The sequence below is a fragment of the Ambystoma mexicanum genome, chromosome 14, assembly GCF_040938575.1.
Source record: "Ambystoma mexicanum isolate Mex_15411 chromosome 14, UKY_AmexF1_1, whole genome shotgun sequence".
Lineage (NCBI taxonomy): Eukaryota > Metazoa > Chordata > Amphibia > Caudata > Ambystomatidae > Ambystoma > Ambystoma mexicanum.
The window spans coordinates 305,727,033-305,744,623 of NC_090940.1; the positions used below are offsets into that span (position 1 = coordinate 305,727,033).

A 17,591-nucleotide genomic window follows, 5' to 3' on the forward strand; every position below is an offset into this window, starting at 1 on the left:
GTCCCCTGCATCCTTTACATGGATTGCGGCGGCAAAACCACTGCCTTTTTGCCGCAATATTTTGTGTCCACAGCCATTTTTGCTGCGATTTTAACACATGGAACCTTAAAAGTGTGTGGGCCCAATGCTCTTAATTACAGCTTTATGAAAACATACCAAAAAGAAGATTGCAGTGCCCCATTCATGCCCCTTGACATGTTCACACTCTAAGCCAAGGTACATCAGTTGGCCATCACGCTATATTCTGCAACTGGCAACTGTTCACTGACAATATAATTCAGCCCAAGGCTAAACCATCAGATCTCATTTCTTTTTACCTGCAAGGAAATGCACAATTTAAGCAGAACAAGTCACAAGGGGGTTCATAGTAAGATGCTCAAAACACTATTTACAAGGTAAACGACATGACACTGAGCAGTGCCTAGGAAAGAAAATTGCTCCATAATGATAGTTGTTTATTGAATGCAACTGTTGGTTTCCTACACAAATTCTCTCCAAGCACGGATGGTTGGGTTGTGTATAACATCCACAGATTTGACAGACCATATGAGCCAATTCCAAAATACAAGTGGTTTATCTTCACAGCCACATGGTCAAGTTCATGCTTCCCCTTGTCCATAGCTAACTGCACACTCAAAATCTTTGTAGCTGACATGGCCATCAGAATCTTGATCCACTTCCCTATACAAGAAAAAAAAACGAATTAACAGGCAGTAATGACACACCCATACTGTCTATAAATACATCCCTGTCCCCACCACTTTGGGTGTCCCGTCTACTGCTCAACCTCAGTGCCTGCAATTGACCCCTAGTTGGTCATTAGACCTGAAACCAAACCCAACTAGAGATAGTTGACAGCATCAGTTTACGAAAAATGAAAAAAAAAGACTGAGTATTTCTGTGACCAACCAAATGAGTGTTCTGTTGTCTTGGCCTCTTCTATTGAAAATGAAAGGGCACTCTCTGCAAAATAGAACATATTTGCAAAAAAAACCCCTTTTATTTGTAATGATGTACATAAAACGACGAGGAACTTGGAATGCAAGAGAGGGAATCCTACGCAGAGGCGAGCCTCTGTCTAGAGGATGTCCTGGAAGGGTGGAGCCATGCTAGACCTCAGAGCCAGTGAAGAGACTATTTTGCTTGGTGCTACGACCACACGGAACCCAGGGTGGACCTGGGGCATTTTAACCGATACTGGGACCAGACCGCAGCAAAGAGATCAGATCCCAAGCAGGGCAGAGCAAGGGAAGCAAATGCTCCGGAAGAGGTAACACTGCTTGGAGGGGTGAACACATGTATCAGAGGCCTGGAAAGCCAAAAAGGTTCCGGGAGCCAGGAAAACCTGAATGCTGGATACGGGCACACGCCCAAACGAGGCCCGCTAACATAAGCCTACCACAAGACCAAAGGGCTTTGGGCGGCCATAGGAAACGAAGAGACTTTGATATCACTGCTATTCGAGGGTGGGAAGCCACACGGGTTACAAGAGGCAGGAAAGCTCGAACACTGGATACGGGTACACGCCCAATCGAGGCCCAGCTAAAGTAAGCCTACCAGAGGGCCAAAAGGCTTTGGGTAGCCCTGGGAAACCAAGAGACATTGAGAACCGAGGCAGGAGAAGGGAAAAGGGTTATGAGAGCCTGGAAAATAAGAATGCTATATACAGGCAGACGCCCAACTGAGGCCCCACTAAAGCATATTAGAGGACCAAAGAGCTTTGGGGAGCTCTAGAAATACAAAACATATTGGGGTAAGGGACACAGTCTTTTTTATCATTTTAGTTTCTTGCTCGTACTTGGCTCGTGTATCTGTCACTAACTGCCTTAACATAGTGAATCCAGATTGTATTCGGTCCAATTGCTAGTGGCAGCTCTACTGGCGACTCGCACTCTTTGTGATTGGCGTGCCCGATGCCTGCATCGAGATAAGCTTGCTTGACACTTGCAGCACAGGAAGGACCTGTTATCAAACGCTCCTCATTTCCTCAACACTCCCTAGCAGGGGCGGAGCAAGCCTAAATATTTTGGGAGTGCTGAATGACAGTTTTAAAAGCTGGTTGTGAGTGGGAGCTTTGCAACATTAAAGCACTTTTTGGGTCCAGGGCACAGACACATTTAGGGCCCCCCTCCAACGAACCAAACAAAGTGGTGCAGATATCTGGTTGCCCCCCACATCGCAAGCACAACCTAACAATTCATTTTTAAAGTGCAACTTCTCACCAGGGTGCCCAGACAGTTAAACATATACATTACACATCAATAAACATGACAACAATACATAAATACAAAAAACAAAACCAAAGAACTGGATTTACAATCAAAAAATGCCCAGAATAGGACTTCCAATGAAATGTTATGAAATAGCCCTGGGTACTGCCTTTCATTCCCAATACCCTATTCATTCTTGCTCTAAACAGAATGATAAACAAGTTGCATTTCAAACCCAACATTAGCAGTTAACAACAAGGGAACTTGTGTTCTAGCATAGGTACATGACACTTCTCATAAATATCAGCCAGGGGGAAGGTACATCAGCCACAGTATAAATGCAGGACACAGATCATATGGAAAAGGTGCACATAAACCAGATGATCTGCTTCACAGAATGCAAAAGTGCTCAACCACAGATAGAGGAGACCAACTGCAAGCAAGGAGAGAGCTACACATTGATATTAAAATTGATTGGGTATTTATAATGTGTCTATACACAATGTGTTTCGACGCGCAACAAGATAAGAGGGTGGGGGAACAGGGAGTACAAAAGAAAAACGATCCTACTAGGCCTTGCGACATTCGGAGCGTGCAAATGCAGTAAGACAAGTGCAGGGAAGAGGCAAGGGTACGGGGAGTGCCAGTCAGGTCGGAAAGGGCCCGTGAGAAAAGTGAGTGCCAGGGGAGGCCAGGTGGACAGAGCCATGGGAAAGCAGAGTGTGCAGGGGGAAGGAAGGTCCACGAGCTAAGTGCGAGGTAAGGGGCTGGAAAGGCTACAAGGGTGCAGGCCCAGTCAGGCAAGTGCAGGGGGGAGGAGCCCGGAAGGGCAAGTGCAGGTTGAGGAAGGGGCGGGGGGTCCGGGAAGACCAAGTCCAGGGGTAGACTGCAATGGGTGGGGGGGCCTGGTGCCCTGAAGACTCTGAAGGAACCAGGCAGCAGACAGGGACATTAGCAGGGGAGGGGGAGAGGGAAGGAAGAAGAGAAAAGGAAGGTATTGAGAAGCTTCCATAATTTAAGGAGATCCAGCTCAATTCTGAGAGGGGCAGGGAGGCCATTCCAGAGGAAGGCACCTGCAGAGGAGAGAGATCCACCCCCACTCTCTTCTTGGAAAAGTGTTTTATCTGCAGAGCATTAGAGCTAGATGATCAAAGAGCTCTAGCAGGGAGGTATTTGGGGAATGAGTGTTGGGTGTAGAAGGTTCCCAGGCCCCAGAAAGCCTTGTGGAAGATGCAGAGGGTCTTGAACTTAATCCTCGCAGCAACCGGGAGCCAGTGGAGAAATATTAGAGGGGAGAGATGCAGCCCCTGGGCTTGAAGCTAAGGATACGTCTTGTAGTCCTATCCTGGATTAGTTGAAGGGGGGGAAGTTAGGCGGATTAAGGAAGAAGCTGTTGCAGTAATCCAGCCTAAACAGAACCTGAGCTCTGGAGACAATGAGTTTCTGGGGGTAGGCATAAACAGTGGAGTAAGATTAAAAAGCTACCAAGAAGGTATCCATATCCAGACAGACTGAGACTACAAGAGAGTCATGGTTTTCAAGTAGTGTTGCCATTAGAGACCAAATAAACAAGCAATATATCAATGTTCAATATTAATATAGACGAAGCAACACTAGCCACTGAAACCACGAGTGAGCCTTTTTTGAAGATCACACCCTGAGATTGAAATCCACCTGAAGGGTGACAATGTTGAAAGGTTTATGGACGTTGTGAAGGCATCATGAAGCAAGTCACAGACAACAGATTCAAAGTTCAAATAGAAATTATGTATTAACTCAATTGTCAAGATGGTAGAAGGCCTAACTTGCCCTATGCTAAGGTGGGATTTCCCTCCTGAACACAACTAAGGAAAGTCTTAGTCAGAGAGTTCAACTTAAAGGCCTGTGTCCAGAACCTATGCTTGCCCTCACAACTAAAGCTAAACAAGGTGTAGGGATGTCAATAATAAAAGAAATGGTGATTAACACAAAGTTCTGAGATTCTTCCAGCTCCCCTTCCCAACATTCAAGAAAGTTCCATAAAAGTCTCAAGATTACCTTTCTCAAGTTCAAAGCAATACAGTTGCACACAATTCTTGGTGTACCCTTCCCCAAGTTAAAAGCAACATAGTTCAAAAGAAAAGGGTCTTGAGACTCCGCCCTCAGACAACATCTGCAATTCATCAAGTCTCAGGAGTCCCTTCCCCAACACTTCAACAAAGCAACTTGTACTAGTCTCAGGTTTAGCAAAGTTCAACACAACTCCAGGTCAACTTGAATCTCCATCGGGATTGCATCAACAGTTCAAATATTAGTTCTCCTTCTTGGTATATTTCGCAATGTCTGTGGTTTTCACAATGTAGGGCTCGCTGGTCTAGGCACAATTGTCAGACCACACAGTCCACCCTTCACAGGTCGCGCAACTAGGAACCCTAGGCTCTTCAGCTCACACAGGTTCTTCTGCATTTACCCTGTATCCCAATTCACATTCAGTTAGCTTCTCTTGGTCGACCTCTTGGCTTTATGTGCAGCTTCACACTCTCCTGACTTCTCCTGGTCAGCCTCTTAGCTTTGTCATAAGGTGTTGCACGTCTTATGCTAATATTTGGCCTTGCCACACCGTCTCCGGTCATATCGTTCACTTTGTGGTGGTCTTATTAATTTCCCACCTTTCTGTCGCTCTCTTCCACACTTGCTCTTTTTTTCGTAGGTGGTTTTCAAATGGGCACTTTCTCTTTTGGCTTTCATCAGCTAACAGCTTTGCCCACAAAGTTTCACCCAACTCGGTATTCGATGTGAGTGATTTCGCTTTACTACAAGTTTTCATTCAGTTCGGTATTCAATATGGTCTGTTTCCATTTCCTTCCCACTCTCCCTCTCCCTTCCTTATCTATGTCTTAGCTCTTGCACTATCTGAAATGTCGTCAGGCCAAGTACAATAGTTAATTTCACATCCTTACTGTTCATGGCCTGTAAGAATGTGGTTGTATTTTCACTTGTTCCTTCCCTTGCCTTGAAGCGCTTTGAAACACATTGTGTATAGGCGCTATATAAATAAACAATCATATCATGGGGGGGGTTGCTTGGGGTTTCCCCCCGCATATATGTAACAATTGACCTTCACAATTCGGTCAATTCTGCAAAGGTCAATTGTAATTCGAACAATTGTAGTTCGAACAATTAAGTAATAGGGCACCTGCCTGTTTGAACAATGCCTATTAAAGGTACACTCTCTAATAACAGGGCACTTGCCTATTGACGATTTGGCTGCGGCCGTTGTGCTCGTAGTCCTTGGCTTGCAAACACTGGCCCTATGTGGGGGCGTATGTCTGAGAGTGGCCATCTGAGCTGGTTTCAGTCATCTAATTATGAACAGGCACACTTGTGCTCATTTGTTACACATCAATTGTAATTTGACAATAATATTTTAAACAAGCAGTTTAGAGCGTCTCCATGGTGTAGTTCACATTGCGGTAGCTAATATAGGTGTTAAGTGATTTCCTTACGCGTAACTCTTACGCAATTTGCCATCATATATACCTTATTTATAGGACTTTGACCATTCCAATATGGAGGTCATCGTATGTGATAGATATCACTATTGTTTCCTTGTAGCGGTCATATGACCGTTTTTGCACGTGATGTGACACGAGTGGGGACGCTCTGTAACTGCTTTTCTTTTTAAATTCTATGATGTGCATGCCGCATTTGGATTTTAAAGGTCTGAGGAAGCCTGAGCATTCAGGCGGAATGCGTGACCATCTTCCACCCGTGGGGTGAGTGTTTTGTTCAACCTTACGGCTGTCACAGAGGCAAATGATTTCACCTCTGTTTTTTGTAATGTGCTGTATTTAGCAACAATAAATATGATATTTTAAATAGATAGGTCTTGTGCGCTGGAGTATTTTCTACGCATGCCCACTGGGTGGTTTTTTGCAGTGTTACAATCGCGCAGGGGCTTGTGTGTTTTTCTCATATTTACGAATTTGGCTAAATTCGTCACTCCAGCACCAGCACTTAAGGAGGGAGAGCGCCATCTTTTAGCTAAATTGATTTACTCATATATATATATATATATACACACATACATAAATAATGGGGGGTTGCGTGGGGTTTCCCCCGCATATATGTAACAATTGACCTTCACCATTCGGTCAATTGTGCAAAGGTCAATTGTAATTCAGACAATTGTAGTTCGAACAATTCGTATACAACCTTCAATATTGCGTCATACAGCACTTTGTTACTCACGCGTAGCCCCTAGGAGCGCCTCTGCTTCGAGTGTCATTCCCCTGCGCTCACCAGTCCTTGGCGTTCCTCTCCGGCTGCTCCACTGCTTTTGCTCCAGCTTTGCAGGCTGGTTTCTGCAAGCCCCATTCGCACTCCAGGTGCTTTACAGCACACTCTGGCAGCTCTGCTCCTCTGCCCCGGATGTGAACGGTGTCCTTTCTTCTTTCTTTCTTTACCCGCAGCTCCAGCTACTTTCTCCTAATCATGAGGCTCCCACACCTGTGGCAGTCTAACGTCCATCTTGCTCTGGGCTCCACAGGTCTTCTGGGACTCCTGCCGGCATCCTGGCTTCCTCTCAGGCCCCACCACGGCTGGCTCCTGACAGAAAGGGTCCCCTGCTGATATCTCCCACACAAGTCTCCCTCTTGCTCTCTTTGTTGCTCCTTTGGTCTCCTTTTATACACCTGCAACCACTTGACTGGATGCAGGTGCAAGCTCCCAATTGGACTTGCCTGACCACAGTTAAAGGGACATGCCTGACCTTCACAGCACTTTGCAGACATCTTCCTCGTCTCTGTACTAGAGTGGTGAAAGGGAGTTAACTAGTGTTTATTACTCCTAGTCGCCTCTTCCTCGTCCCAGTACTGTCATAGGTAAAGTGTGGGGAAGTGAGGGGAGATGCCGCACAATAGCCTATTAAAGGCTTGGGGAGGGTTAGTTTGGTCTTCAATAGTGAAAGGGGGATGCTGTGTCTTACCTACTTTACCTTTAACCCTTCTCTACTTCATCCTTTTTCTAGTGCTTCTAGATGGGTAATATCTCCTGGACTGTTCTTGGTCAATGAGAAAGGGATAGCAATACCCCATAACTGCCTCTGGGAAAGAGGGTTCTTCCTGAAAGGGAAAAGCAAATCTGTGTCTCACTTGAGGACATCTCATCCTCAATCCCCAATTACCCTCCACCCAGGTGATCACCCCCCATGGTCAGGATCCAAAAGCAATGGCCTTTCCCTGATGAGGACCCAAGGGGAGTAGATGTGACGACGCCTTCAGTTTTCTCACAAAGGGCAATTTTGACAGATTAGGGAATACAAGATTAAATGAGATGACGATCACACATTGGTTAAGAGGTGACACTGGGATTACTGCCCACTATGCAATTTTTGCACTTTCTTTTCCAGTTATAATTGTTCTTTTTATTATAATGATTCTTTTATAACGCACTTAATACCAGAGATAGGTTTCTAAGCGCACGATCAGGATTTTAACCTGTGTTGCGCTGCGTTGTCTTGCTTCCAAAAGAAACGCGTTGCCTCTGAGCTAAACTAAAATAAACCCATTTTATACTTCTGACTTGAAAAGTACACAAATCACATAACCCAGCATGACAATTTCTAAAAACAAAATATTTTAGAAATGTATTATGCAAACTGGGAATTATTTGAGCTTCATTCTCTCTATCATCAAGGGAAGTACATGCGTACCAGCATTCTAATTGATGTGATCTTAAAATATTTGTATCTGGGTTTTGCTTCTGTATTTTAAAGCTGTATATACACCCAAAACACAGGCTTGTGAATTGTTATTTATGGCCCTGCAAAAAAACAAACCATGTTTTGTGTCAAATGAGAACATCTTAAATTATGCGTGCCAGGGGCCTGTGATATCTGGTGCTCTCCTCTGCCTAGAACCCTTCCACTCAAATGGCATACATAAAAAATTACGATCAGATAATGGGCTAAATATAAGATGATTTGCCCAGTATCACTGTATCGTTTTCTGAATAATACAAGAATACAAGAATACAAGAATGAAAGCTTTGGTTCCACAGTCTTGATTTTAGTTACCTAATGACCTCTCCAGAAGCTCATCATTGGGGGTGGCTGCCTAGGTTTTACAACCACCCGTTACCACACTGAGCTAGCTTCTGAACCATTCCAGCATTTGAATGTATCAATATGTAATTCAACTTTAACTATTGCACATGATCAATGTAATTCTCACAGACAGGTGAGAGTGCTAACGGAGTTGTGCTGTAGGGAATGCACACATTATGTATACCACAGTGATCACAGAAAGCATTACGGGATGCAATCAGAGCAGAAAGTACTTGTCAACAACAGGTATACACTAGCTTTAGCGCCTCAGCAGCATGCCATAAGATATACTGACGTGTACTATTTAGGTTTGGTGAAAAGTGAAAACTGGCCTTTTTAGATCAGGCAGCCTTGTGGGGCCCCTCCAAGAGTGGTGGGGCGGGGCAAGTGTCCCTTTAGCCCTCCCATAAAGACATCTCTGAGTGGGGGTCATTAACCCATTGGTCTATCAACCCCCTGTGCTTCCTCTGTTCCCAGGAGGCGGGATGGTTATCACGCCCTCCTCTGGCCCATGAGATACATCTTTCACCCTAGCTCAGAGGATATTTCTTTTCACATAGATCAGCTAATCATCAGGAGGTGTGAGCCATCTAAAAAGCTGAGCAGAGCAGTAAAGGCCTTTTCTTCATCATAGGGGGTATATTGATATCGCCTGGGCAGGCCGTTGTCCTCTGCCGCCGTATGCAATGCTATTGCCACAGTAATGATTGTAATACTCTGCTCTCCCATGTGAGAAATCTCAAGAGGATCTTGCTATATCACCCATTTGCCCATCTACACCTCTGATCTGAGCGTCACAGTGGAGTGCTGCCTTCTGCCTGCATCCTCCTCAGAGTAGGAGGGCTTAAGCCCCCCCACACCCCAAGCCAGGAGCAGGCTCTGCCACTGTAGCCTACATTTTGAACCAAAGAAGAGTAGTCAGGTGACCGCTTTCTTTCAGGGGCCTGTTTCCTATTGACTCTGTTCCGGGGGTCACCGATCCCAGGAAGGACCCTCATGCTCCTTACATGTTACATACCACTGTTAGCAACCCAGAGGAGCCACACTTAGGGGCCTACGCTGCAGATTTCCCTGAGGAAATGTCCCCTGGGGGTAGCAACAGGACTGTTCCCAATGTGCCCACTCAGGGGGCTTAGACCAAACTTGTGCCTATGTATTTTCGTTCCTAGACTTAATTAAAGTCCATTCCATCATAAACCAACTTGGGTGAACACTGGAAATCTCCAGCACGTGTGCCGAGGTTCCTTTTTTCTGATTGGGCTAGTGATAAACCCGCTTGCAAAGCCAAGGTCCCAACAAGGGTCGGACTGGGGCGTAAAATGGGCTCAGGCACCATTGAAAAAGTGACCCACACTTGCAAATAGAAATTACTTCCTTTTTTTGATAAACTGAGTAGTAACCAAGGGGGAGTTTTTGGATCAAATGTGATGCAAATTCTGCATTTAACAGGATAAGTGTTCAGTAACGCTGTTGAAAACTACTTGCCGCATACTGAAGTACGTAATCAAAGTGGCCCAGTTTTACCAAAAAAGGGCCAATTTTGACCAAAAACACTGGACCACATAAGCATGTTCAGCATTCAATTTGGGCATTGCCCCTTAGGCCAGTCCAAGCCTGTGGGTGCACATGTAGTTAGAATGGGAGAGGACAGGCAGAGAGATGGAATGGATGCAGGATTGGGGGCAAACATTATACTGCAGCAGACGAGAGGGGGGTAATAGGGTTAATGTTAATTGGCATCTAACCTAAAGCCCATCCTGAACAGTTCTTTTTTTACTCAAGATAGTAGATAACATTGCTGCTATACAATTACAAAAGCATCTTGATCTATCCCAATCTTTGCATATGAAACAATCTGGCTTTTGCAGAAATCATGGAACCGGGAGTGCCCTCCTGGATTTACAACCCCACATGTCGGGCACCTTGGAGAACAGTAAGACAGGGCTGTTGACTTTATTGGACTTATCAGCGACCTTTGATTTATTGGATCATAAACACCTGCTACATACCGTGGCCGATACAGGCAATTGCTCTATGAATGCTATTGAATGGATAGATTCATTCCTGAGTAACAGAAAATCCAGGATTTGCTGGGGGGATATTTCTTCCGAATCATCCAAGATATAATACGGTGTACCACAAGGCACCTGCCTGTCCCCTGCACTATTCAATGTGTATATAAAACCCCTATGCGTCAAAATGGAACAGATGGGGCTGCAGTTGGCAAATTACGCAGATTATATCCAGCTGACGATGGAACTTAATGGAAACTACCCTCAAGACTTAGAAAAATGAAACATTGTATATAGCAGTATTAAAAAATTGGATGACTAAAAATTGGGTTTGGGTAAGATCCGACTCACTGCGGCGCTGGCTCAGAGATCTTATTGTTGACTGTGTAATTTAGATTGGACTCTTAAGAATAAAGAAGAAATCTCGCCACTTCATGTTTAGGTTGATTTATTAACACGCTTAAGGCGACACATGTTTCGACCCAACACAGGTCTTTTTCAAGGCTTTGGTGAGAATACAAGGTAAAGTGTAAACTTGTAGTAATACGCAAACACCTGAGTGGGGGGAACTAATGTGATTTGGCTGGAGGTGAAAAGTGTTCATGTGTATGAGGGTTGGCGTTAGTTTGACATTTCAATATAGGTACGCCGTGTTATATGATATGATATGATATGATATATGATATGGCATTTGTAACGCGCCTATACACAAGTGTTTCAAGGCGCGACGAGGCAGGGGGGGGAACAAGGGGAGACAGACAACGATCCTACTAGGCCAGGTGTCATTCAGATCGCACAAGTGCAATGGTAGAGGGGACTGGGAAAAGTGCAAGGGGAAGGGTAGAGGGGAAAGTGCAGTGCATGGTTAGTAGAATACAAGATAAATAATAGGGCTGGCTGGTGGCAAGTGCAAGGAAAGTGCAGTACATGGTTAGTAGAATACAAGATAAATAATAGGGCCAGCTGGTGGCAAGTGCAAGGTAAGTGCCGGGAGAAGGGGCTGTAGGATACAGAGACAGTCCCGTAGTGCAGGTAGGCAGTGCAGGGAAGAGTGGCTGGGCCGAGGACCGAGATCGGTGAGTGGCCCAGTAGCAGATTCAGTGCAGGTTCAGTAATTTTAGCAGGGGAGAGAGGGAGACAAAGCGGAGGCAAAGAGGAAGGTTTTGAGGTGCTTCCGGAACCGGAGATGGTTCTCCTCAAGTTTCAGGGAGGCAGGAAGGCTGTTCCAGAGGGAGGCCCCTGCTGCGGCGAGAGATCTACCCCCAGCTCGTTGCTTGGAGAAGCGGCTGACCCGGAGGTAGTTGGAGGTGGATGAGCGAAGAGCTTGAGAAGGAAGATATTTAGGAAGGGAGCGTTGAAGGTATTTTGGCCCAAGGCCCCAGAAGGCCTTGTGGACAACGCAGAGGGTTTTGAACTTAATCCTCGCAGCCACTGGGAGCTAGTGTAGTGATATCAGTCCTGGAGAGATACGGTCCCTGGGCTTGAGGCCAAGGACAAGTCTCGCAGTCCTGTTCTGGATGAGTTGCAAAGGGCAGAGAGTAGAGGCAGGAAGATTTAGATAGAGGCTGTTACAGTAGTCCAGCTTCGAGAGAACCAGGGCTCCGGAGACAGTGAGCTTCTGGGGGAAGGAGAGGAAAGGAAGGATACCTCTGAGGAGGGTGTAGGTAGTGTGACTTCTTAGAGACGTCAGATATGTGAGGAGAGAAAGAGAGTGTGGAGTCGAAGATGACCCCGAGGTTTTTTGCCTTGCAGGTAGGAGCAGGAAGAGGGCCAAGGGAGGCCGGCCAGAGAGCTGCAGGGAAGGAGGGAGTGGGTGTGCCGATAAGTAGAATCTCAGTTTTACTGGCGTTAAGGCAGAGGTCGCTGGCGGCACACCATTCCTGGATAGCAGAAAGACAGTCAGAGATGAGGGAAGGGGAAGAGGAGGCCGAGGGTATCCTGAAAATGAGCTGGGTATCATCTGCGTAGCACTGAAAGTTGGGACAGAGAGCGGCGATGCGGTGAGCAAGAAGTGCCAGATACTGGTTGAACAGCCAGGGGGGAGAAGTTAGATCCCTGGGGGACACCACAGGTAGAGAAAAAGATGTCAGAGAGGAAGTAACCCAGTTGGACCTGGGAGGGTCGATTGGAGAGAAATGAGGTCAGCCACGCCAGAGCCTGACCAGTGATACCCAGGTTATCACGGAGACGGTTGAACAGGATGGTGTGGTTGACAGCGTCAAAGGCAGAAGAGAGGTCGAGCAAAATGAGAACACAAGGGGTGTTGAGAGCAGGTCCTCACGGATGTTCAGGAGAGCAGTTTCCGTGCTTCTGGCAGCTCTGAAGCCAGACTGATGGTCATGAAGACTACCAACAGTTTCAGCATGGAGATTAAGCTGGGAGATGGCCAGTTTCTCAAGGAGCTTGCCCAGGAAGGGAGTGATAGAGATTGGGCGATAGTTAGCTGGGCAGGAGGGGTTGGAAGAGGGTTTAAGAAGGGGGTGCACAAGGGAGTGCTTGAGGGGGGATGGGAAGACTCCAGAGGCGAAGGAGTGATTGCAGAAGTCAGCCAGGGCAGGAGCCAGGGAGTCAATGTGGTCCTTGATAGTTTTGGAGGAACAGGGGTGGACCTGTTTTGACGAGACTTTCATAGATCGGACTTGTCTCGAAACCTCGTTTGATGCATGAGGCATGTTTAGGCATGTTGATTGCATAGGATTGGTGGTTGTGATTGTGGTGACAATAAGTGAACACAAAGTAGATCAGGTGAGATGGATGAGAATGCATGAAATTGTAAGTTGTTACAGTATAATGGATGCTGGCATGATTGAATACATAGTTATAGCAGTGGGAGCAAAAATGCACAAGTCAAATGACGGGTAGCACCAAGGAAAAGGAAGGAAGAAAAGAGGTTGTGTTAGTAAAGTTGGGTTTGAGGACCTAGCCAGGTTGGGACAATGGAGTTTTGTGTGATGTGGGTATGTTCCCTTACCGTCTGCGGTGAGCACATAGATATAAGGTGGTGGTGAGCTCAGCGGGGGGCTGTGGCTGGTTAACCTGTGGCCAAAAAGTACATATAACTAATGTAGGTGTTAGGCCAGTAAGTACCGGACTGTCAAGCACAGATGCTGTTCTCTGCGTGGCAAATATTCGATTGGGGATGTGCCAGGGAACTATTGAGGTAAGATGTGATGTTGTATAAGCGTGTGCTGGGAAGGCAACAGGCAGGCCTGTGGCAGAGAGTCAAGGCATGGGTGTTCAGAGGGCACGGGCAGGAGTTGCCGTTGGTGATTCCAGGGAGCGGTCGGGTTGGTGTAGCATGACGTTCGAGCGGCTGCTGCAATGTCTGCGCAAGTATTCAGGATACAGTTTGAATACTGTGCGTTTCCAGGCGAAGGTGAGGGCCGGTAGGACCAACGATTGCGGCCACCACATGGGAGACCGTGTGGTTTTTCCGTACACGACAAGTGTCATGCATAGCGGGTGAGTACCTTGAGAAGTGTTGGTGCGGTAATTAAGAGGCAGCGGCAGGCCTGAGTATTGGGCAGGCTGTGGGGGCATGGTAGAGGCAGGCTGATGACTGTGTTAACGCTGTAGTCAATAGTCTGGCCAGATAAATTAAATAAAAAGGCCTGCTGGCACAATTCCTGCAGTATGAGAGAAATGTGGGATATAGATGGTCCCGGAGGGCAGCTGAGCAGGTGATACTGGTCACGCGCTTACTAAAATTGCGTTATGCTTGAATAGCTCAAAAACGGAGCTTATGATCTATGGATCCAAGCATGCCAGGGCCAAACTAGGTCAAAAATATAAGGGGCTTGAAGTGGAAGGCTGTCACATCTCAGTATCAGCCAAAGTCAAGAACTTATGGGTCTACATGGAAGCCTCCTTTGGTTGCGGCCGATGTAAACGCTGTGGTGAAAAACTCTCAATATCACCTAAATGTACTGCAACAGATTTGCCCTCTGGGTGCCCGAAAAAATTGCAAAACTCTAGTTTGTGCGATTATCATGGCAGGATTGGACTATTGCAACTCTTTGCTTGGTGGGGCCAGTAAGGAATGCAGAAAGACATTGCAAAAAATGCAAAATGACCGGTCAGGATTGTATGCAATTTACCCATGAAGGACCATATAACCAGGGGTCAAGTCCTAAAAATTAAAGTGGGGGGACTCGTCAACAAACGCAATGGGATGTGACGTCCCCAGATATTAGCATATCAAGGTGAAATATGCACATTTCATTAAATTGCCTTTGCATAACCACCCAAATTGAACAGGACAAATGGCATTTGCCTTTCATAAAATCCACACACACAAAACCAAGACAGGAATTTTCTTCCATTAGTGCTTTTGAAAACATTAAAATGTGTGCATGTGTAAACTCCAAGAACCAATACTAATGTTTAACCTGGAGCTTGCAGTACCGAAATAGGATATTTTATCTTTAGTCGTTTGTTATTTTTCATCAGGTTAAATAGTGCAGTGGTGAAGTGTCTGGCCTACAAACCTGACAACTGCGGTTTGTTCTCTGAGGTCGGCTTTAATTCATACATTCAAAGAGGACATCCAATGTTCCTCTTTTAGCTGGGGGGACTGAGTCCCCCCTCTGAATAAAGTGGGTGGACTCCGTCCCCCTGCGTGTACCTTCGACTTGAGCCCTGCATATAACTATGTCCCGGAGAGAGCTTCATTGGTTATCAGTGGCCGCGAGGGTTCGCTTTAAGGTTCTTACCTTGGCGCATAAATGAGTTTTCGGGGAGGCTCCCAGTTACCTTAACGAAAAGCACGGAGAGGGAATATAAGATCATTCGCAGTGCTGGCTGCCCACGCCTGGAATGATCTCCCCATGAACTTGCGCCTAGAAGAAAGACATTGGATTGTCAGAAGACATTTAAAAGCCCTTCTCTTTGAATAAAGCTGGTTGAAAGTCCTTTTCTTTTTGTTGTGTCCCGTGTAGCTGATTTGTCTGTGTGTACATGTAGCGCCCTGATGTCTACAGGCTTTGGGGCGGGATAAATGGATAAATAAATAAATAAAATAATAAATAAATCTACCCAAGGAAAGGGATTCATTTTTTAAATGCAGGGATTTCTTAACAGGCTGGTTCCTTTAAAAGAGCAGCAAAGCTAGTGTAGAACTAACCACATGTGTGGCGGTAAATCGAGGCGATTCACATTGTATTGTGAGATTTAATATTACAGGCGGACAGCTCAATCTGTTCTATGGCTAGGCAAAATCATTCATATGTGGAGTGTGACTTACTTAAACGTCATACTTCTAAGGAAAATCGAATAAGTGCCTCTGAGGTGGATACTATCAGACAGCCACATGGCGGATGTGCAAGACTGGGACCCATTTGGAGCAATTATAGTAAGAACTATTACTAACTACCTAGCTGCAAAGGACATGGACATCCATGTTATCACCATTCCCTAGGCACTAGGCAGGGATGACACAGCGGTCTATCTTTCAAATGTGTTCCAATTACAATGGTTAAGTTGGGCAATATTAATGGAGATAGGCAAAAGAACAAAGACACACACTTTTGTTCTCAGCACTGCAATCACCGCTAATTTCATAACCACGCTAAGAGATACTGCATTACAATGCCTGTGCATAAGTTCTATACATCGCAAGTGCCCTGTCCCTGCATGCCACGGTTCAGTTCATGCCAGGGCTCTTAATATGCCATGGTTGTTTATTGAAGGGTCTGTCATATGAAAATGCTCTATGTATTCATAGCTCAAATTATACAAGGTTCAGATCACGACAGAATGTTCATTATGTTATGTTCGCATTACGCCAAGACTCTGGTTACTTTATGGCTTGGGCTGTACGGTTTCCCTGGCTATGCCACAGTTCTAATTGTTCCTACCATCTCATTAGCAGTGTTCTTATAATATCAGACCCTAAATAAAGCAGAGCTCCAATTGTGCCAGGCTTGCTATTGTAAGTGCTTTAATAATTCCAAGGCACTCATTCTAGCTGGGGTTCCAATTATGCCAGGACTCTGGTCGGGTACTGATTATTCTGATTGTTTGTGTAGAGGCTCTGTTTAAACTGCGGGTCATAATGACAGGGCACAGAATATACCAGGGCTAAGAATCTAGCAGGTTGAAGATTATGTCAGTGCTCGGTTTCTTACCCTAGTGTTGGAGGAAGGAACTGTGTGCTTGGTCCCATACAATGCTCTGACATTACACATTTACTGCACAGCAAAGAGCTGTCTTTTTGGAATGCTATTGTTAACAAACATAAATCAGTGTTACAATGGCTAAAGTGGATCCAGGGGATCTATGTACAATTCACAATTGTTTGGCTTAAGCTTGGATATGTCAATGGTGATCTTTCTCGCTTGGAAAGTGTCTCCTCAACAGCACCATTGAACACAGCTGTGACAAAGCCCCTACCCAACACTGGGGCTACATATTTAGAACTGGGACCAAAGAGGCTGGGTGTCTCCCCAAGCTAGTTACCCACATTTAGACCCCGCCCTAATGCAGAAGACAATCACAGTAGGGCAGTTAAGGATGCTTTCCTCTGTGGTGAATTGCAAGAACTCCCCCTTTCGTTATGTGTGGGGGGTGAGCCTCTAAAAATTAGGCTGGTCCGGTTGCTACTAGATGCTGCTCCCAGATGGCGGCAGGAGTGGCGGACGACCCCCACCCAGGGGCCTTATTGCACCCACTAAGGTGTTACAAATCACTGCTTCTAAAGACCACACAGGAACATCAGGGATTTCTAAACAAGTCCCCAAACAAACCTCTAAGGCAACCTTGCCTAGTACTGCTTTACTATCTAGGAGCAAGTCAAAGCATATTATTCTAAACGCTCCCTCGTTAGATCTGTGGCGGGTACTGAAAGAGTATCATCTAGGCCAACCATCATTACATTGGGAAATGAGAGTATGAAGCTAGGCAAGAGAAACCAAGAGGTTTCCCAATTTACAGACACTATTGTTTGGATTACCATAGTCCGTGCGGTCAGGAAGCGCTGCAACGAGAAGCTGCAGATCAGCATCCTGTGCACGCTTTTCATGGCGCATAACCACGCAGGAACCAGAGGAATTACAAGATGGCAGCAATGTGACAAACCGTATTTGTAGATGCGGAAAGAACAGGTGAGTGAAATCTCCCAATTAACCAATGTAAAGCAAGCCCAGCACAGAGACTCAAGTATCCGTTAAGGGAAGTACAAGAAAGGAACCAATCTAAAGCTCGGAAACTAAATCACAACAGCACCAGGAAATCTGAAGGTCCAAAACTAGAACCAATTCAATGCACTATATAAGAGGTGGAAAGAAG

The 17,591-nt window shown here is 45.8% G+C and overlaps 1 protein-coding gene across 1 annotated transcript in view; it reads right to left on the reverse strand.

Annotated features, from left to right (window-relative positions):
• Positions 1-438: 438 nt before the first annotated feature.
• The window catches only part of EFCAB11 (EF-hand calcium binding domain 11), a 1,000,500-nt gene continuing 983,347 nt past the window's right edge, over positions 439-17,591 (reverse strand). Inside the window, exon 6 of the mRNA XM_069637434.1 lies at positions 439-681. Within this exon, the coding sequence (XP_069493535.1) occupies positions 600-681 (82 nt within the window). The 3' untranslated portion in view covers positions 439-599. The remainder of the gene's footprint in view (positions 682-17,591) is intronic.